Source organism: Eufriesea mexicana, unplaced genomic scaffold (assembly GCF_001483705.2).
Source record: "Eufriesea mexicana isolate 0111107269 unplaced genomic scaffold, ASM148370v2 scaffold657, whole genome shotgun sequence".
Classification (NCBI taxonomy): domain Eukaryota; kingdom Metazoa; phylum Arthropoda; class Insecta; order Hymenoptera; family Apidae; genus Eufriesea; species Eufriesea mexicana.
The window spans coordinates 1,331,764-1,353,579 of NW_016908821.1; the positions used below are offsets into that span (position 1 = coordinate 1,331,764).

At 36.7% G+C, this 21,816-nt stretch overlaps 1 protein-coding gene across 3 annotated transcripts in view; it reads left to right on the plus strand.

The window, feature by feature from the left end:
* LOC108546346 (fibroblast growth factor receptor homolog 1) overlaps window positions 1–21,816 on the plus strand; it is a 132,026-nt gene that overhangs the window by 91,572 nt on the left and 18,638 nt on the right. For all 3 annotated transcript variants that reach the window (XM_017898378.1, XM_017898380.1, XM_017898379.1), the window contains exon 2: window positions 5,477–5,616. In XM_017898378.1, the coding sequence (XP_017753867.1) occupies window positions 5,532–5,616 (85 nt within the window). In that variant the 5' untranslated portion in view covers window positions 5,477–5,531. The remainder of the gene's footprint in view (window positions 1–5,476; window positions 5,617–21,816) is intronic.

Below are 21,816 nucleotides of genomic sequence, written 5' to 3' on the forward strand. Positions count from 1 at the left end.
TTTTTTTTTTTTTTTTTTTTTTTTTTTTTTTTTTTGTTATTATTGGGGTTGGAATAAAATTGGATTTGAGTGATCAAAGGAGAGGTGAATTGGGTTTGGCGCGGTTGTGAAGTGATGAAAGTAATCGAGTGAGCGGAGAATATTGGAAAATTGGATTGCTCACGTGTTCTTGTTTCTTGTCGCCTATTTGGAGTAATGGGGTAAGTCGATTGTTGGGTATTAAGCTTTCGTAAAGTGGATTAGAGTGAGGTTATGTTGTGGAAATTTGGTGTGGTACAATATGAGTTTGAATTTAGAAAAATAAAATCCATTTTTGAAAAATTATTACTTTATCTTCTTTGGAGCTTAATATATTTAAAAGTCATGAAATTTACTATGAAAATCTTGATTTTAGGGGGGGGGGGTGGAATAATAAATAAGTAAATAAATATTTTTGTATAGATAATTTAATTTAATTTTTTTTTTTATTATTTATAGTTCGAAGTTGAGAATTTTTAAAGATTATGGAATATGATCTATTCTAATTTTCTGTGATAAATGATAATTCGATATTTTTATATAATAGATCATATTTAATTTCCTGTTTTAATTTCTTGTAGTAAATGGTAATATTTTTGTATTATATTATTTAATATTTTTTGATAAAGGCTATATGAACAGAAATTTATTATACGCGTTATATTATCATGAAATTGAAATTACCGAATGTTTATTAAATTTCTTTCGAAATTTTCATTCAGTACTGAATATATAATTCTCTTCAACGAGTCGAAGCTTATCTCGTAAATTTCAATATACGCCACTGAAGAAGCAGTATGATGTGGAACTTTATTACAGTTTGCGTCATTGAAACCTTTAAATTTTATTCTTAAACAGCTTCAAACATTTATTATGTACGTGCTCCTTCAAAATTTTTCTTTACCAAGTGCCTGTCTCTTTAACCAAAACCAGCTACACGCGGGTCTTAAATTTCAATATAAAGGATTGAAGGAGTAATGGTTCATACTAGCTCAAACCGTTATTTCTGATTCAAAATATTTTTTCATTAAATATTAAGACGTCAGTTTCTTTAAATTGATCTAATGTATTTTATCCGAACCTTAGAAATCTCACTGAAAAGTCACTGAAGCCATAAGGAAACACAATTTCATATTACAATCAACATTATCAAACTTTCCCTTTCCCTTCAAACAATCTCAAACATTAAAATACTCCAAATTTCCCTTTGCCTTCGAAATCTCAATACAAATCACTGGATTAATAATAAAATACGCTATTTCGTTCACTATGAACATTATCAAACCTCCATTTCCTATTCTCAAACAATTTCAAACATTTAAAATCTTAAAATTCTTTCCTACGTTATGAATCTCATTATTAGACACTGATTCGGCAATAAAGTATACAGTTTCACTTCATTTCACCTTCTTCAAACAATCTCAAACACATAAACTCTAAAAATTTCCCTCTACCTTTCAAATCTTAACAGATCATCAAAGGAATAATAAAACACAATTCCATTTCATACTCAACGTCATCAAACATTCACATTATCTTTCAAACTACCTCAAATCTTCACCTTCCATCTGCAAACAATCTCAAACTCTAAAAATTCTTCTCTACCTTACAAATCTGTATAAACCATTCAACCAGCAACAAAACACAAATCCATTTCACACTCGATACCATCAAACCTCCAAATTATCTTTCAAACCACCTCAAACCTTCATCTTTCATCTGCAAACAATCTCAAACTCTAAAAATTCTACTGTAGCTTACACATCTGTATAAACCACCAAACCAATAACAAAACCCAGTTTCATTTCTCATTCGACACTATCAAACCTCCACTTTACCTCTCAAACCACCAACTCTAGCTTACAAATCTGTATAAACCACCAAACCAACAACAAAACCCAGTTTCATTTCTCATTCGACACTATCAAACCTCCACTTTACCTCTCAAACCACCTCAAACCTTCATCTCCCATGTCCAAACAATCTCAAACTTTAAGAATTGCTCTCTACCATACGAATCTCTATAAATCACCAAACAAACAACAAAACCCAATTTCATTTCTCATTTGACACCATCAAACCTCCACCTTACCTCTCAAACCACCTCAAACCTTCACCTTCCATGTCCAAACAATCTCAAACTTTAAGAATTGCTCTCTACCATACGAATCTCTATAAATCATCAAACAAACAACAAAACCCAATTTCATTTCTCATTTGACACCATCAAACCTCCACCTTACCTCTCAAACCACCTCAAACCTTCACCTTCCATGTCCAAACAATCTCAAACTTTAAGAATTGCTCTCTACCATACGAATCTCTATAAATCACCAAACCAACAACAAAACCCACTTCCATTTCGCACTCATCACCACCACATCTCCACCTTCGCTCTCAAACCACCTCAAACCCCGTACTAGCAGCTCTCTCCCGCCTCTTCCTCGTCAAAACACCTTCCTATTTCTCTAAACCAGCGAAAAGCGGCTCACACCTGCCCCATAAATCTCGAACGAACCGCCGACGAAACAATAGGACATAGAACTTTATTACACGCTTCGCGTCAGCGTGAATTCCGCTCGCGAGTTTCGCGCGCAGTTCATCGCGCGCAATTTGCAACGCGTAAGTGTAAATACTTGTTGCCAGACGGTTTGAACGTCGGGTAGACACTCGGGGCGCGTTATGATGTGTCTTTTCGCCTAACGAGCGTGGAAGAATGGGAACGCGAGTAAATCTGCTTTCGGAATTTAACGCTCGGAAATGGTGGTTTATGCGTTTCCGGGCGTCGTTAATGCGATCTTTACGGAGCGCTGGATGACCGGTCTTATAATAAGTCTTGCAAACGAGGCAGATGATTTTTGTGACCGAGGGCTACGTCTGAATTTTCGAATAACTTTCAATCAGCCTGGAATATGCACGGACTGATTTATCTGGCTGTTAACGGTATATAATGATGGAGTACTCGCTGCAATTGTGCGTTATAGTTACAGTTCGTGGCACGCTGAATTATAATTGGAAACGAACTAGACGAGACTAGGCGCTGCTATTCTTGGAAAGCACGAGGAAGAATTCTAGATTATTTTTCTTTCGGTTGTATTCTATAACGGTACTGAAACTTCTCTCCTTTTATTTCTTTTTTTCTTTTTATTCCTATGGTATTTTTAATTAAATAAATCTGATGGTGTTGGGCCCTCGTCTATTAGTGCATTACCTCGTGAAATTAAATTTATTCTTTGAAATTTAGAAATTCCTTCATTGTGCAATTAAAAATAGCAAAATTCTCAACCACGCAATGAGAAGCAGAAAAATTCTTTGAAATTGGTAGAAAAAATTTTGAATTGTAGAACTAAAAGTAGAATTTTTAATTACGAAATAAGGAGGGAAACATTCTTCACTGTGAAATTAAAAATAGAAAAATTCTCAATCCCAGAATAAAAAAGAAATTCTTAATTATAGAATAAGAAAAAAAATGATTAATTTTAGAATTAGAAAAAAGTGAAAATTTAATTACAGAAATAGTAATATTTTATTACAAAATTCGCTGTAAAAATCAATTCAAAAAATCCAAGACAAATTTGAGACTTATATGCACCCTTCCTTTTACATTTTTCGTAATGAAATAAATTACCCATAAATGCATACCTGTTTATGGGAATCTTACCACGAAGAAACGAATCTTATCAACTGCTCCAATCCCATAATCGCTAATTTTTGTACTAATTCCGTAACCCATAAACCCTCGATTTAAACCATGTCCGATGTCAAGCGACTTCGAAAGGAGCCTCGGCATCTCTGATCCCCCAATTACAAACTCCCATAATTAATTCCGTAACCGGGGATAATTCCCCTTGAAATAAAACCGAAACTCCGATCCAAAACCGACAAACCGCACCAACACGTTCCAAACCTGCCCGGACCATCCACGAATTCCTAATACCCCGTATCAAACCACAAGCACCTAACTTCCCATAATTAATTACCCTCTGTCTAACTACAAACGCCTAATGCCCGGCATCGGGGGAACAAGCAACCGGGACCCTCGACACGAACCGAAGCAACGCACGAAACACCCCCCCCCCCCCCCAAAGAAAGAAACAAAAAAGAAAAAACAAAAGAATTTGGAAATAAAAAAATAAAAAAATAAAAAACGAGGGAAAAACATGGAGCGAGCCCAACACGCTCGCGAAATTATTCGGGAACGATCGACAAAAGCGTCAGCGGCCAGGCTGGATCCTAATAGATAGAGGTGTTTAAGAGTAACCATAAGACCGGTTTACAAGGGTTCCCATAAAGTAGTGTCATTGAATAGAAAATTTTTCTTTCCTTCTTCTTCTTCTTCTTCTTCTTCTTCTCTCGTCATGGCGTGTGGCGAATCGTCATAAATCCGATCGAAACCGTCGGGACAGTTTATGGAGTACTATGGGGTGCACGGTGACATCGCCATAAGGTATAATAGGTAGTGTTCGTCGGCTTTGGGCTAGAGGAACACATGGCCATGTCAGGGCTGAATTTCGAGCGCCAGAACACGTCCGGTGTGCATCCTCGCGCTCGACCCCATAGATCAGCGCGGTGCACCATAACCAGCTCGCTCTGGAGAGTCAGATTAGGGCTGGGAACGTGTCGCGGAACGATTCAGAGGGAACGTGTTCTGGAGTGGATTGATTTTTTATGTAATTTGTTAAAAATAGCGTGACGGGGATGCGTGGATGCGTTTAGGGGATTGCTCGAATTTTTCAGCGGATGTTTAATGGTTTGATAGTCTAATATACGTATACAATACTCAAGTATTTGATATTTTTCTGATTTTTCGTGATTCTAGAGAGAGTAGATTATTTTTGCTTTCTTTTAGTCGAGGAAAATTTACTTTCCATGGAACGGGGGTGTGCTGGTGTGTATATGGGCTTTTCTGATTTTTGGTTGTACGTTTGGGGCAATAAAAAATTAATCAAATAATCCGTAAATAATTAGTACATAATTCGTAAAAATTAATTAAATAAAATTTAATTTCGTAAAAATTAATTGATTAATTTTCCATGAAATGGGGGTGTGTTTGGTATGTATATGGGATTTTCTGATTTTTGTGTGTACGTTTCGGGCAATAAAAAATTAATCAAATAATCCGCAAATAATTAGTACATAATTCGTAAAAATTAATTAAATAAAATTAATTTAATTTCGCAAAAATTAATTGATTAATCGCCCCCCGAAATGTGTGGATGTGTAAATGGAACCTTTTTCATTTTTGGGTATACGTTTTATGTAATAAAAAAATTAACCAAATAGTAAATAATTCGTAAACATTAATGAAACAAAATTTATCAAATAATTAGAAGATAGTTAATAAGAATTAATTCGCTAAAATTTATTATATGGTAAATAATTCGTAAAAACGAATCGATTGGAGTAATAAAATAATTGGGAGGCATAAAAATAAAGATATTGTCATTGGATGTTGCAGAAAGTCACCCATGTCGCGCCACTAGTTGTCCGAGCCTGTTGTCGAAGAAGTCGGGATGGAGATCGTGAAATGTCTCATCGTTGGAATACTCCTGATGCTGGAGATCGATCGAAGTGCCCAAGGACAGCTGGTTCGACTAGGTGAGAACTCATAATCGCGTTGGCTCGTACACGATTCAGCCGTGTAACATGGCACGAGCGGATTTTTCTAATGGCTTAACACAGATTTTATCTAACATTATACCCTCGCACGCGTATTTCACTTCGTTCGAGGATTTATACGCCTCGAAATCTTTTACGTACGCTAATATACGATATGCAAATAAGTAACAGAGATATAAACGACTCGCGGCACTCGAGACGAATTGCAAATTCATTGGGATAAACGGAGGAGGACTGGCGCAAAAGTTAATTGAATCACCGACTATGCGTGTGATGTTCTGCGGATCATTTTTTTCCTGACAAGAAGTCGCATAAATAAGAGCGAAAGTTGGAACGATTGAAATAAAAATAGGAAATTTCTCTTGAAGCAAGTTGGCTCTAAAGAAAATTTCTATAGCAACTTGGACAACGAAATAAAAATATGAAAATTCTCTTGAAGCAAGTTGGCTCTAAAGAAAATTTCTATACCAACGTGGAAAACGAAATAAAAATAGGAAAATTCTCTTGAAGCAAGTTGGCTCTAAAGAAAATTTCTATAGCAACTTGAAAGACGAAATAAAAATAGGAAAATTCTCTTGAAGCAAGTTGGCTCTAAAGAAAATTTCTATAGCAACTTGGAAAACGAAATAAAAATAGGAAAATTCTCTTGAAGCAAGTTGACTCTAACGAAAATTTCTATAGCAACTTGAAAGACGAAATAAAAATAGGGAAATCTTCTCAAGGCAAGTTACCTCTAAAAGATTTCTATAGCAACTTGAAAAACGAAATAAAAATAGGAAAATTTTCTGGCAGCAAATTGGCTCGAAAAAGAATTTCTATAGCAACTTGAAAAATGAAATAAAGATAGGAAAAGGCTCTCTAAACAACATAAAAATAGGAAAATCCTCTCGAAGCAAATTAATTCTAAAAAATATTTCTATAGCAACTTAAAAAACAAAATAAAAGTAGGAAAATCCTCTCGAAACAAGTTGGCCCCAAAAAATATTTCTATAGCAACCTAAAGACAGAAACAAAAATAGGAAAATTCTCTTGGAATAAATAGAACGAAGATAGAATGAAAAGTATTTGATTTGAAAATATTCCTATACCAACCCCCACTCTCTCAAAAAAAAAAAGAAAAAAATTGAAAAGAAGGAAATGATAAGTGAAAAATTGGGGGAAAATTATTCCAATCGATCACTCGAGGGCACGATTAAAAAATCGCATGGTAGACGGTGGTACAACGACCTCGCGAAGAATTTCTATTTCGGGAAGAGGTCGGTAAAGGAAGGAAAAAGCGCGAAAAGTAAAGCACGAAGTGAAAAATTGGCGGAATCGCGTGGATAGCGATCGTCGTCGCGATAGCAAGTAGGATGAAAGCGAAAAAACGCTAAAAATACACGGAAACTGACGCGGAGGATCCGTTTTAGATGGCGTCGCGATTAAGTATAGCGTTCGAACGTTTACTTTCCTCCCCGTCCTCCTCCTCCTCTCTTCGTCGCCACCTAAATTTCTCCACCTTCCTTCGATTCCCCTCTAAACGTGCAGAAAATTCGCAAAAACATCTGAGGGCTGCTGAAACAAATTCTCCGACGCTTCCTTCCAAGCGTTCCTTTGAAAATTTCTCCATGGGGTCCTCGTAAGATTTCTGGGGAGAAATTTCTTCGTCTACTGACAAACACTTCTCAGAGGACGAATAAAAGTATGGTGAAAAAGATTTGGAGAAAGTTTCTTGATATCTTCTATCGGTAATTCTTTTTCGAAAATTTACTGTGAAAATATCTCGCGATATATTTATTCGAAACTTCTTCAGAGTTTCTTCAACCCCCTTTACGTGTTCAGAAAGTGTATGAAAATGTGTGTAAAAATATGTGAAAATGTGTGAAAGGGGACAAAAAGAAATTTTGTAATATTTTCTTCGATGTCTTTTTTTTTTTAATTTAGTATCGGAAGGGGATGATTCGAGAATACTTAACAAATTCTCCAACACCCCCTTCAAAAATTCGTAAATTTACGATGAAAACGTTCCAAGAACAAAAAGAAAATAAAAATGGCGGGAAAAATTGAAGTAACAGACTATATTTGAAATTTGAAAAAAGTCGAAGGGGAAAATTCGAAAACAATAAATTCTCCAACAAAAGAAAAGAAAAATGGCGGGAAAAAGTAAAGAGATCATACTTGAAATTTGAAAAAAAAGTCGAAGGGGAAGATTCGAGAATAATAAACAAATTCTCCAACATCTCCTACGAAAATTTTTATTTACGATGTAATTGTATTTTAAATAAATTTACGACGAAAATGACTCAAGAAAAATGGCGGGAAAAATTAAAGTAACGGACTATGCGAGAAATTTGAACGAAAGGTCGAAGGGAAGGTCGAAGGGGAAGATTCGAGAATAATAAAAGATGACGGGTCTCGATCGTAAGAAAGTCTAACGTACAGCTTACCAAGCGGAGGGTATTTTTAATTTCGTTCCTTCGAGAGGAAACGTGTTATTTCTTTTTTCAAGCTTCGAAGGAGGATGGAAGGAAATATGGCGCAGAATGTCGTGGAAAAGCCGTGGCAGCTCGGATTGTTGCTGATTTACGGAATGCCAGGCTCTCGCGCGAGTTTTGAGGTATTTTCGTGGCGTAGTTGCGTGGACGAAGCAAATAAATATGGCGGTATCGGATTATTTCTTTGATGAGGATGTTTATGCGAGACGTGCCGTTGAATCAGAGTGTTAACAACGAGATCTCATATTCGACATCGAAGACAGCGATATGAAGCGCGAATTTGCTACTTCGGCAATATAAACTGGCGCGAAATTCAAAGAGACAAATGGCTGCTTGTCGTCCATTGTCTTCCAATTTTAACCGGGAAATTTAAACTGTAAAATTGGAATTTTTATGTTTTAACAATCGAATTTGTATCTATTCACTTTTATAGTCATTTCCAATTCTAAATTATCAAATTTGGGAACTTCTATACTGGACTTTTTAAACTAGAAAATTTTCTATTTTAATTTTTAAATTCGAAGATGTTTATATTTAAATTTTCCAATTCGAATAATCCAATTTGAATTTTTTTACTTTTATCGTTAAATGTCTAAGGTTATAAATTTTTGAAAATTTGTATATTTGAATATTTTAATCTCTTTAACCCTGGAAACTTTTATATCGAATTTTTTAAATTAGGCTGAGTTTGAGTTATTGTATATTTAAATTTAAAAATTCGAATTTAAATTCCCCCGATTTTTCTAAATGCTAAAGAAGAAAATTTTATTTCTTTTCAAAAAATAATAGGAGATACAAATTATTATTATTTAAGAATATCACGAGAATCTTTCTACGTCTGCCAGAAATTTTTTCGATCGTTGGAACACGGTGAGAATCGACGTGTGATGGCATGTGCTACGTGGTGGAATTTTGAGTAATCGACACGTCGCAACCGAACCCATAAACGGCTCTTTGTTCATCTTCGATCTTGGCCCTTTTCCAGTCACGTAACTTCTCACCCATGCCAAGCATCAATGTTACAATTTAATTGGTCCATCTGTTTCCTACAACTACCCCTATAGAACTTATTTTCCTTTCTTTTATTAATTTAACACCCTATGACTTGAATTTCGTTCATTTATGGGAAGAAAAGAAAATTGTACTAATTGATATACCCTATTTCACTTTTAAATTAGCATACAATAATAACAAATAAATAAATGAAATAAAATAAAATAGGACAAAATAAAATTAAATTGCTACTTTTAAATGAGTACATAATAATAATAACAAACGAATAAATAAAATTCAACCAAATGAAATAAAATAAAATAAGATGAAATTAAATAACAACATGAAATGAAATAAAATAAAATAGGATAAAATAAACTGAAATTAAAGAAAATAAAAGAAGACTTAAAAAATAAAAATAAGTGGATACACAATTTCTAAGTTATAGGGGGTTAATCTAGCAATCAAACACGATAGTAAGGTGATAAGTGAGTGAAAGAAGATACAGGAAATATAGGCATATGGATGTGAGCTATTTAAATTAGCATTTTCCGGGGTTAAAAGAACAAAGAACAAGTTTGAAGGTTGGGAATCGAAATGGTTCGAAGGTTCTGAAGCTTCGGTGGGTCAGATGAGTCTGTGACGGCTAGACAGACGATTCATGAGCGAATCGAGTATTTTTAAAGCGTGTACAAAGGGGACAGAGGGCAGACAGAAATAAAAGAGAAAGTCTTTTCGAAAAGACCACTGAGAAATTCCATTTACGTGCTATGGGGAACCTACGAAAATTTCCTGTTTTTGGAAAGTACTCCGCGATACCTATGATCGACCAAGAAATTATAAAAATACCCTTTTCGCACATTTTCCTTTAACAAATATCATATAAGAACTTGGAAAAATTCAAGAAAAATTTCAAAACTGTCTTAGACCTATAATTTTGAACACAGCAATTTTACACTCACGGACAAATATTATTATAGTAAATTCGGTTTGAAAGATACCATAATAAAATAATAATAACATGACCTGTTAAAGTTACAAATACATTCTAAAACCAATTTTCAAAATTGAAAGTGTTAATTTTAGAATAAGCTTTTAAAGTAATATAGGTGATCAAAATAAGAAACAAATCCGAAATTAAATAAAAATTCAATGAAATAGAAAATTAAATAGAAATTCTGCGAAATAGGAAATTAAATAAAAATTCAATAATTAGAAAATTAAGTAGAAATACGGTGAAATAGGAAATGAAATAAAAATTCAATAAATAGAAAATTAAGTAGAAATTCTGTGAAATAAGAAATTAAATAAAAATTATGGAATAGGAAACTAAATAAAAGTTCAATGAAATAGAAAATTAAGTAGGAAATCTGTGAAATAGGAAATTAAATAAAAATTCAATAAATAGAAAATTAAGTAGAAATTCTGTGAAATAGGAAATTAACACTTTGCACTCGAGAGGCCTCTCAATCGCCATTTAATCACATTCTAAAGATCGATGTTAATTAATATATGAAATCTACAATTACTCAGCGATGCGTGGAATGTCGAGGTAAAGTAATTCCACGTCTTAATTTGCATACGATTCCTTATTTACCGTTTTAAAAATATCCTCGACTTTATGGCAGAAAGTCTTCGAATTACTATTTTTCTGCAACGAAAGAATCGCCAATTACAAAGGGTGAAATAATAATTAGTAAACAGAAAATTAAAATAAGAAATTAAATAAAAATTCGAGTAATTATTCGAATTATTCTCCACTTGTGATAACCTTGTGATATGAAAAAATACACTTTGACCAAATTTAATTCAGAAGCTCGAGTATTGCAAGTCATACCGATAGGAATGAAAATAAATTCACCACAAATAGAAATGATCGTACAAATAATCCCATCTATCTGATCACGATTGTTTCGAAATTCCATAAACATGCTCGAGAAAAGTGAATCTCGATCGTCATAAACAACGTTTCTAAATCTGTTCATTAAATACGTCAAAAATTACCGCGTTTCCATTGGCGAATTCGGATTCAGCGATAGTCGATCAAGATCTGTATAACCATCTTATCTACCCCCACCATCGAAACTACGAAAAATAGCAATCTTGATCGATGAGAAATGTGACACGCAGTAGTCGCGAATTTGTCGAAAACGTGTCACTGCTTTCGCAAATTAACGAGAACAAATTCTTCTAAATTCTCATTCAACGTTCGATCAATTTCAATCAGTTTAGCTTTCTTGTCGCTTATCTCGACGCTTCGATGAGTTATCGTGTTATATTTTTATTAATTGCTTCATCGATCCCGTTCATGACTCGTTGATTCCAAATTCGACCCAGTGAAACTTGTTCGAAGTTCGAATTTCTTCGATTTTCTGAAATTTCAATTTTTATTTCTGCAATTCGATTTTCCGAAATTTCAATTTTTATTCCTCCAAATTGATTTTCTGATATTTAAATTTTTATTTCTCGAATTCAATATTCTAAGATTTAAATTTTTATTCTTCCAACTCGATTTTTTAAAATTGGAATTTTTATTCCTCCAAATTGATTTTAACATTTGAATTTTTATTTCTACAGTTTGATTGTCTGAAATTTGAATTTTTATTTCTTGAACAGGATTCCCATAACTGTGACCAATTTTTAATTTCTCCTATTGATATAAATATCGAGGAATCTCGAGAAGTCAAGTAGCTCGAGGAATTTTACTAATCATTTCACTTAAACTGCACTTTAATAACAAAATTATGGATTTCTGATGATTTTTTAATGTGTTATAAAAGATACTGTAATGTTCGAATATTTTAAACGAAAACAAAATTCTTCAAAAATATCATCGTCATTAAATCATTATTCTCCACTTTTTGTTTTATGGGGTTAATCAATTTGTGCAGTGAACGACTCATATGTAGCTGAAAAATCGTGAGACACCCAGTATATATAACAAAATAAACCGATGGAAAATTCGATGAAAATTCCATGGTGGAGGCTTAATGAACACGTTTCGTTAGCCTGGGCCTCCATTACCGGCTTCCATTAGGGTTTCCACGCAACAATGGAAACGTCGGTTCCGAGGAAGCCGGTCAAAGTCGAATTTCACTGGTCGGATGGAAAACGCTGTAACATCTGGTGAACAGATCCCGATGCGGGCCCTGGATCCTATTAAATGCTTTCCCCAAACGGTATTTTGCTGGCGGCCGACGTCTCCTTGGAATTTCCGGCAATTGCACACGTGCGATCGTTAATAGGTAAAGCCTCCTCGAGGCGTTGTTCAGGACCTAACTATCGTCTACCTGACCACCTCCATGCTGTTTTATTGTAATCCCTTAAATGGCAGCAATCGCGAAACATGTGTATTTATTTTCAGACCTTTACGAACCATGGAATATTCCACAAAAGGGATTTTCTTTTTAAATTTCTTCGGCTTCTTTTGGTATTCTCCTGTTTTAGATATGGTGTTCACGTGGGAATTCAGTGACTACGAATTTTATAATAGGGGAGAAATAAAGGGGGTACGCATGTGTCGATATTGAGATAAGGAGGAATCTTTTCTTTGAGTATTCTTGACTCTTGAAAACTCTGTTCTTATGGAAATTTCTGTAAATTCTTTTGCTATTCTCCTGTTTTTGATATGGTGTTCTCATGAGAATTCAGTGACTTCGAAATTTATAATAGGGGAGAAAAATTGGGGGTAAGCATGTGTCGATATTGAAATGAGGAAACCTCTGTGTTCTTATAGGAAATTTGTTCTTATGAGAAAACTGTTCTTATAGGAAACTTGTGATTTTTGTTCTATCAATACTGAAACGAAAATATAAAGTCTGAAATTGATATAGAAATAATATTCTGTGGAAAACTACAACGCTGTATTTTAATGAATTATACTACCATTGACCAAATTTTGAAACCACTATGAATTCCATAGACACAAAAATTAAAAAACGGAGTCAGCTGAAAATTTTGGTAACCCACAATCGAAAAATCCTGCAATTGGAACGAAGAAAATTGAAATTAATTTGCGAACAATCCTAATAAAATAAAAATTCTGTGATATTATTAATTTAATGAACATGGAATTTTATCTTTCCAAAATTTGAAGTTTGCCAAAGGAAATATTTAGAATAATAATTAATATAACAAAACTAATCGAGCTTCGTTATTTGATTTTTATCCGAGCTTTAAGCTTGGAAAAATGCCGGAAAACTTGCTAAAAGCATAGAATTAGCGTTGAGTTAGCAGAAAGTTATGTCAATGTTTGAATAGCTCGTCGTTAATTCGTCGAATTTGGAATTGATGATCTTTCACCGAGGAATAAATACGAAGAAAAGTTGGAAAGAGCCATTGACAATGATGTTTTGAGAGAGATTATCGAAACTGATCCTGGATAAACAGAAAAGACTATGATACCACGAATAAAGCGAACGATAAGTCGTTCTAAAATTATTGGTTGCTAGATGCGAATAGCAAAAGCAAAGAAAATGGGCAAACGGGTTCCGTATGAGTTTAGTGACACGCAGAAGCCAGCACTAATGGAAGCACTTAGAGCTTCGAAGAAATAAACAGTATAGATGAGAAAATGAAAGAAAGGCTTCAAACCAAATTTCCTAGTAGGCTCATAATTGTATCAAACTGTGAAGAAGAATTTTTTAATTATACACAGACATAGAATAATCTAGTCAGTTGCGTATCTGGGTATTAGTAAGTACATGACTGTGTTAATATCGAGATATACCTAATACAAAAATTGGTAAGGAATTGAAAAATGATGGCAACAAATAAATTCCAAACTTGACACTTGAGACTCTCAGAATATCTTGCTATAGTATATGTATAATCCTTAGAAAATATGAGAAAAGGCAGGAACTCTTGAAATCCTTTTAAAATTCCTTCTTAGAACTCTTAGAACTTTTAAAACATTCTTCTGAGACTCAGAAAGAAATAACTCTTTAGTTTTTATACTTTACACCTTAATTTTGATACTTTAAATTTTGAATTTTTAATTTTAAAAGTTTTAATTTAAACTTAAAAATTTTGTGTCAAATAGGCCTTCCAAAATTTAAAAGATTAAATCTCGAAATTAAATTCTTCCTCAGAGGTCCTAGAATTTTTCAAAAAACCTCAAAATTCTTCCAAATTTCCACCCTTCCCAAATTAATTAAAAGTTGAAGACCAAACCAAAAACAACCCTTGTCACTTTCATAAATTTCTCTCACTTTACCCCCCAAAAATATCCCATAATCTGCATAATTGATGAATATTTCTGCCACAATAATTCAAAAGAAACATAATTTTTTATCGCCTTTTTCAACTCACTCCACGATTTCCACACACATACCACCAACTACGAAATTTCTTGCTTAAAACTCGCCAAGAAGTTTCGTCATTCGGAAAACTTGGCAGGGGTAATTCCCGATACGAGTCGAAATGAACTCTCCGCCACGCATCTACCCGGTGTGACGATAAAACCGGGGCCAGGGGGACCCCGGAGGAGAACGAGTGGAAACGGCCGAAACCAGGACGCGACCGGTGAATTTACTTTCCGGCAAGTGAATTTATTGATAACGGGCCGAAACGCGAGCGTTGCAACGATCCATATATATGTGTATTATTATGATTGAGCTCAATTGTCCAATTGGCCGGTCATTGAATGCCATATGCGCGGCCCGGGCTCGGCCCGTTATTAGCGGGCCGTCGACGAATAATATTCTCAACCCGACGTCGACCGCGTTTCCACGGGCCCCAACGGGGGCCGTGTGCCTCGCGTTCTTCTCGCGCTGCGAAAATGAGAGCCTCTGCCAATCCTTTGTCTATTAAATGTATTCAACAGGGTAATAGCGGCTGACATTACCAATTGGACAATGAAAGAGATGGCTGCGGAGCGCGATTTCTAAAGGGGGACCTCTCAGGCTCAACGTCATCGAGGATTTTTCGTCAGGAGCCGATCATCTTGCTCCACGAATCCGCCTCTCGCGTTTTTAGAGGTGTTTTAGAGGCTTCCTTGGCAAGTGGGATGGGACCATGGATGCTCTGATGCGGAAGGATTAGAAGGGGGTCGTCAGCTTCTTTGATCTTTGGGGGGAAGAGGGACGAGGGGAGGTTTAGGTCCTGGAAAATTTTGTTGGATAGAGGATCGATTGAAATTTCTTCGTCTTCTTTATTTTTCTAGTTGAGAAAAATAAATTTCCAATTTTGGGAAATAAAGAAATTGTACTGGGAAGAAGTTCGGTTGAAATTTAATTATTTAGAGATCTGATGGTTTCTAGAAGGCTTCTATATAATTTTCTTCATCTTCCATTTCCCATTTTCTTTACTTTTCCTAGAGTATTAGTTGTGGTCCAATTTGGGGAAATAAGGAAATTGTACTGAGAAGGAAGTTTGATTGAAAATTAATTAGTTAAAGATCTGGTGGTTCCTAGGAGGCTTCTATATAATTTTCTTCATCTTCCATTTCCCATTTTCTTTATTTTTCTTAGGGTACTAGTTGAGGTCCAATTTTGGGAAATAAAGAAATTACACTGGGAAGGAAATTTGATTGAAAATTAATTAAAGATCTGGTGATTCCTAGAAGGTTTCTATATAATTTTCTTCATCTTCCATTTCCCATCTTTTTCATTTTCTAAAGTGATAGTCGAGGTTCAATTTAGGAAAATAAGGAAATTGTATTGGGAAGAGGTTTAATTGAAATTTTAGTTAAAGATCTGGTAGTTCATGGAAGCTCTCTATATAATTTTCATCATCCTCCATTTCTCAACTTCCTTGTTTTCTAAAGTAGTAGTTGAGGTTCAATCTTGGGAAATAAGGAAATTGTACTGGCAAGGGATTTCATTGAAATTTAATTAATTAAAATCTGATGGTTCATAGGAGGTCCCTATATAATTTTCTTCGTCTTCCATTTCCCATCTTCTTTAGTTTCTCTTAGATAATTCAGATTCAATTTTAGAGAACTAAAAAATCAAATTCCTACATAGAAAAATCAAAACTCGCTTGTTCAGACATCCAACATTCCTGTAAAGCTTCCTCGCACCTCCAGATGTCTTAATCCAATCCTATTACAAACTGTTACACTTCCCACGCGCCATTCCCAAGTAAACCAATGCACAAAGTATGTGAAAAAATCGTTGGTGGGCATTGGAATTTATTTTAGTAAGCGCTCCAAGGGCCCAGGGGCACTCGTGTCGCGTACTCCACGCTAATACGATCCACGACGAAGAACACAGGCGTGCACGGGCCTCAAGGAGCGTGCAAGAGCGTACGCCGGTGAAAGAAGCATACTTGACCTCGGCCAAAGCCGTTGCAGCTTAATTACGATTGTCTGGCATCGAAGCCGGGGCTGCGTGCGCTCATTAAGATAGCAGCCGGTCTTGAGCAGTGTCCCTTAATCTCTCGAAAGGGATCATCCTTTTTAAGCTATAATTATGCAGCCGGAATGGACTCGTTCTCTCTCCTCGTTTTGTACCTGACCAACCGTGCGCAGTTCAATTCTCCCGCCGTCAAACCGTTCAACGTTTCTATCTGTCAGGCCTACCCCCACCACCCGGCCCTTTGTTCCGTTCCAAACCGTGCCGTTGTTTTATATCAAACCGCGCGAGCCGGGGCTCCCGTCGGGGACCAGCGTGGAATCTTAATTAGAACGTCCAAGTCGTCTGGAAACGGGACACGAGTCTCTCCTATCTCTCCCCTGCTCTCCTAAATAGATGCATCCAGTCTTGCTAACCTCTCGATACACACTGGCTGCGACTGGCTGGCTCGAGGCGAGCGGGTCACGTGACAATGGAGCAAAGCGTAACGGGACACCTGTTGCGCCGCGCTGCACCGATATCCCTTCTCCCTTTTAACGCTAGAACTACCTAACCTGTCCAACCGACTGCTCTCAGATGTTTCACTTTCGCGGTTAAAGCATTCAGCTGGGGAGATATTCAACTGAGCAAGCTAATTCGGTAATTCTGATAAGTATCGGATAATTTTAATAGCTTGCTCGAGTAATAACAGAACTACCGGTGGAACTGACTGGTTATAACCGGTAATTTCGTTCTGTAAGTAAGAAATCACTGGAAATATGTACATGGCTAATTTTCCTCACGATATCCTTCCCTCTCGCTTTCCACGGTAGAATTATCAAAAAATTATTCCATACTCAACCCTTTCGCTGCTACGGCTGACTATAGTCACCGGTATAGTCACGAGACGCCATCTACACGCGACTGGTGACTATAGTCACCGGCCACAAAAATTCAGCCAAAAATTAGGACAAGTGCTATCGTTTCGTTCAGCTCGCTTCGCAAAAAATTGCAATTGCTATTGGGATGGTCAGTTTTTCTGGTTTTCTTTTTTCTTTTTCAAAAGACTTGATCTCGAATGTTAAAGACTACACTATGCTAAAGGCAGACTATGGAGAGAGACTTGGCAAGACCTAAAGGGTTAATTCTTGCAGCTGACTGAGCTATAATTAGGTACACGAGTGATTCTCAGGACCAAATGATTGGTGTTTAATTCTCTATATGCTTCTTGGACATGGGCTTTGGCAGATGGGCCACTCATAGTGCATGCGGTTCAGAAGTTTACTGAGTCAATGTTCCTTCTTCTCGTTCTTATCAGCATAACTATTAAACCAATCAGACTGACTAATTTTAGATACTTTATCTTCGCAGTTAGCTGATCGTAATGGGAAAGGTGCAGCTGCTTTTGGTAAATAATCAGGTGTGCATGGAGCCCAAATGTTGGGAGCATGTGAGACTCAGAAGTCAGCTAAATCCGTGTCTCTCGTTTTTGACGTCGGAATTAGCAAACCAGTCCAACTGACTGGTCTCGGGTACCTTGGTTTTTCAGTTTCTGAAAATTTGCATGTGTCTCTGGTTCATTATTAGACGTAAATAGTAAATGGGATTGAGGAGTGTTCTGGATCATATCTATATCTCTTCACTTTTAACGCCGGAACTACGAAACCTGTCGAACCGACTGGTTTCAGCTATTTTACCTTTGCGGTTGTTGAAAATATACAGTTGCTTCTGGCGAATAAATCTCGATAAGAATGTCAGAATTATTTTCATCGCAACACTTTAATTATCGCTATCTGTGCCTACTATATTTAGATACACGCCTACCGACTGGGTAGTTCTAGCGTTTATACTTGGATCATTTGTAAGCTCATGTATAGGTACCTCTGGACGTATGTATTCTTGATAGAACCGATTGCAGACCATGTCTACACTGCTGGTGAAGCACTCGCTGCTCAGACATATAGCAGAGGCTATGATAGAGTGAAGTCGTAAACGTACCCTCTGTAACGCCATGTGACTTGGCAGTAGCATACCTATGAGGACATTAAGCATGTCTAAGCATTGTTTTATTTGTCCATTACTATAGTACCCCTGTCGCGTTACAGCAGGTATACATCATTATAATACAGCGAGTTAGCATACCTGATCCATCTCTAACATACCAGGACTCCTTCCTATGGCTATTATCAGTCAGAATATCGAGCCGAAATGAAAGAGACTAATTAGGTTATTAGTTATATCATTCTTCCTCTCATGAGCAGATAAAATTCAGATAAAAGAACGTTAGATCATCCAGAACTACCCTGAAACAGCGCTACACGACACTTCAGGACTGCGTATTGGACTCTGTTTTAGAGTCTTTTGAGATAAAAGGAACGATGAGCGACGTAATTAGTCGGAAAATGGCAATTGAAGGTGTAAATTGGCTGTTAAGATGAGACTTTTCGTAAAGCTGGACTCAGTGCTAATGGTAATTGGTTGTCGAGCAAGGGAACACGTAGAGAATATGTAAATTAGGTGGAGGGGTTGGATAACGATTCGAGATTGGTACCTTCGATGAAATTGAAATGGAAATGGTGGTTGCTGGGCCAAGGGGTTTGGGAGCAGAGTATGTAAATTAGATAAAATGGTGAAGTACGTTGAATGGAGTTATTATAGAACTCGAGTGAAATTAGAATGGTGAATGGTGATAGTTGATACTTCATTGGTGGACCAGGGTATTAAATTCAAATTTGAGTTTTCAAAAGCTCCGAGCTTTATACCGTTTCTTTGTAACCGTTCTACTGATATATCGGATAAACACATTTTCAAAAAAGAATGCTAATAACCAAATTTTTAAAATTTAAATTACTAGACAAACCTAAATCTCGTTTCTTAGTTCGTCGAAATAAAATTTTAACGAAAATTCGTCATTTCTCCCTGAAAACTGGGGTCTACGCAACGAAATTGAAGATTAACGAATAATCCAGATATCAGATTAAAATAAGGAGACAAAGGTGAAGGAAAATGTCGATTTTCCATCACGTGAATCAACCTTTCTCGCGCGATATCTGCGACCCATTGTTTATTCCATCGCGTGATTCACTCTCGACAATAACGCAAAATTCCCTGGATTATTTAAGCGAGAACAATGATGTATCATAATCAAGTTTAATCCCCCAAAATTCAGCGACCATACTTCATCCGTGTCGTCGTAACGCAGGAAATTATTTCGTCAGAGCGATAAACCGTGTTGATCTCGTTCCGCGAAGAAAGGCGAGCTCATAAAGGGATTTCACGATCGATTTCCCCATGTCTAGGATTAACACGATCCTTATAATCCTCTTGACGCATCAATTAATCCCTAGGGCTCTTAAATTTCATCTGGGCTTATCGCCTGCGGGTGTCGAAACCGTAGAAAATGACTCCACCAGCGGCTGAAAAACAGATCCTGTCTAATTCTTGCAATCGACCTTGCTATTTCTCTATTATTACATTCTTTGAACTATCCTCATTCCTCCATTTCCTTACTGACCTTCCTTGCAGAGTCCTGTCCGTATTGGCCTTGAGAACATCAACATGGAGTCAATGCCTATTGAGAAAAATAGTATAATGACACAGAAAGTTAGCTGTTGAACTTCTTTTAAATGTATTGCAATATTTAAAACGTTAATTTTTCAATCTCGATGCTGTCCTTACCCAAATGAAGAATACAGTTGGTCCTCATAGCTTAGCACTGCCTAGACGTGTTAAACGGGACACCCTGTATATATGCTACCATTACTGATTCACAGGACGCAGAAACAGTGTCGAAATGGAGAAAACAGTTTGGTCAGAGGGTATACACGTATGAGAAACATCCATTCGTTGGTTCCGCGAGAAAAAAGTCGCGGAGGATGGAAACGGTCCAAGAAGGGTATCGTGTTTCTCTGTAGAATTAAATACCGTACACTGAATCCGGTCGGTACATCGGCTAGTTGAACGCGAAAAAGAGCTCTCTGTGGGTCAGATCGCCGGATTAAGACGACCGAGATACGATCTAACCGCGTGGGATCAGGGTAATCCGAGACCACACGGTGCCATCGAGTTCCCTGCTGCCACCCTTGTACACGGTCTTTGTTCCTGGAGTCGAGGTGAAAAATTAGGACGAGCCGAGACGAATTAATCTGGCCACTTGAACGTTACACGAGCCGATAAACTCTAGGAATTTATCCCCTTCAGAGCTGCGGGGAGGAAATGGATACAAGGGGAGGGGGTGGGGGCTAGTAACTTGGAGATTTTACCAACTGCATTTGCATAGGGATAAAGAGCCCCGGAGATAAAGGATTTTTGTGGGCAGACTTGGGTGCTGGGGATGAAAGACTGTGCTGGAGATAAATGCTTCAGACTGGTTGTACGAAGGTTTTTTGAGGTTAGGTTTGTGACTGAGAAGAGGATCTTGTTTGGAATGATTGTTAGGAGGAATTGAAATTTCTGAGTAGTTCTGTGTTGGGTTTATATCTGTTGGTTTATGGGTTCTCTGTTAGGTCCGAACTGAAGCTGGGAGTAATTATCAGAGAAGAAATTATTTGAGGTTATGGCTGTGGAGGGCTGGTTGGAATTAGACTGGGTCTCAGGAATTTTTGGTAACCATTGTTACTAAAATTGCTATTGAAATAGTATTTTCTATTGATTTACGTTTAAATAATTATTCACTGGTCTCTCTAGTGTATAAGAAAATTACAAGTATAATTATATCTACTACATTTTTATCTTGACGGTAACGAGTGGCTAAAATCAAAACAAAAGATCCTTGTTAAATATTCTAGATACATAAAGATTGCAGCTATAATTGCACACACTGAATCCTTTATTTTATACCTGTCAACTGTGACAAATACTTAAACATAAAGCAGAAGCTGGGAAAAAATGAAGATATAATCTATGTAAAATTTCGCTAATAATACCCTGTGCACTTAATAGCACGCAAATCTCAATTTCAGACACCTCATGCATCTTAGAACCCTACCACTTATAACCCTCGTTACATTACGCAATCGAAATTGTATTCCTGTAGCCTGAACCCAATAAATCCTTTTCCCTGACAAGCTGCTACCATCCTAAGCAATCTAATTACCCCCCACAGACATAAATCTCCGCGATTCAATCCCGCCACTTTCCTCGATTCCAATGAACGAGCTCTTCTGTGAAGTAGCTTCGCTGTATTCACCAGCTTCCAAAGAACGAGGAGACCGAGATAAGCGAGAACAGCTCCTGCCTGGAAGGTGCTAAAGGGGCGCGTAATTAAAGGGGCATAAATCACCGGCCTGTCCTCTAACTTAGCCCTACGATACTTATATCTCGTTATAGCTCGGCTGCTGGCTATTTTCGAAGCAAATCGCTTTCGACCATTTTCGTTTTACTGGAGGTTTCCAGATGAGGATCTTTGAACCTGTTCTTCTGTCTCGCAAAGGCATTCC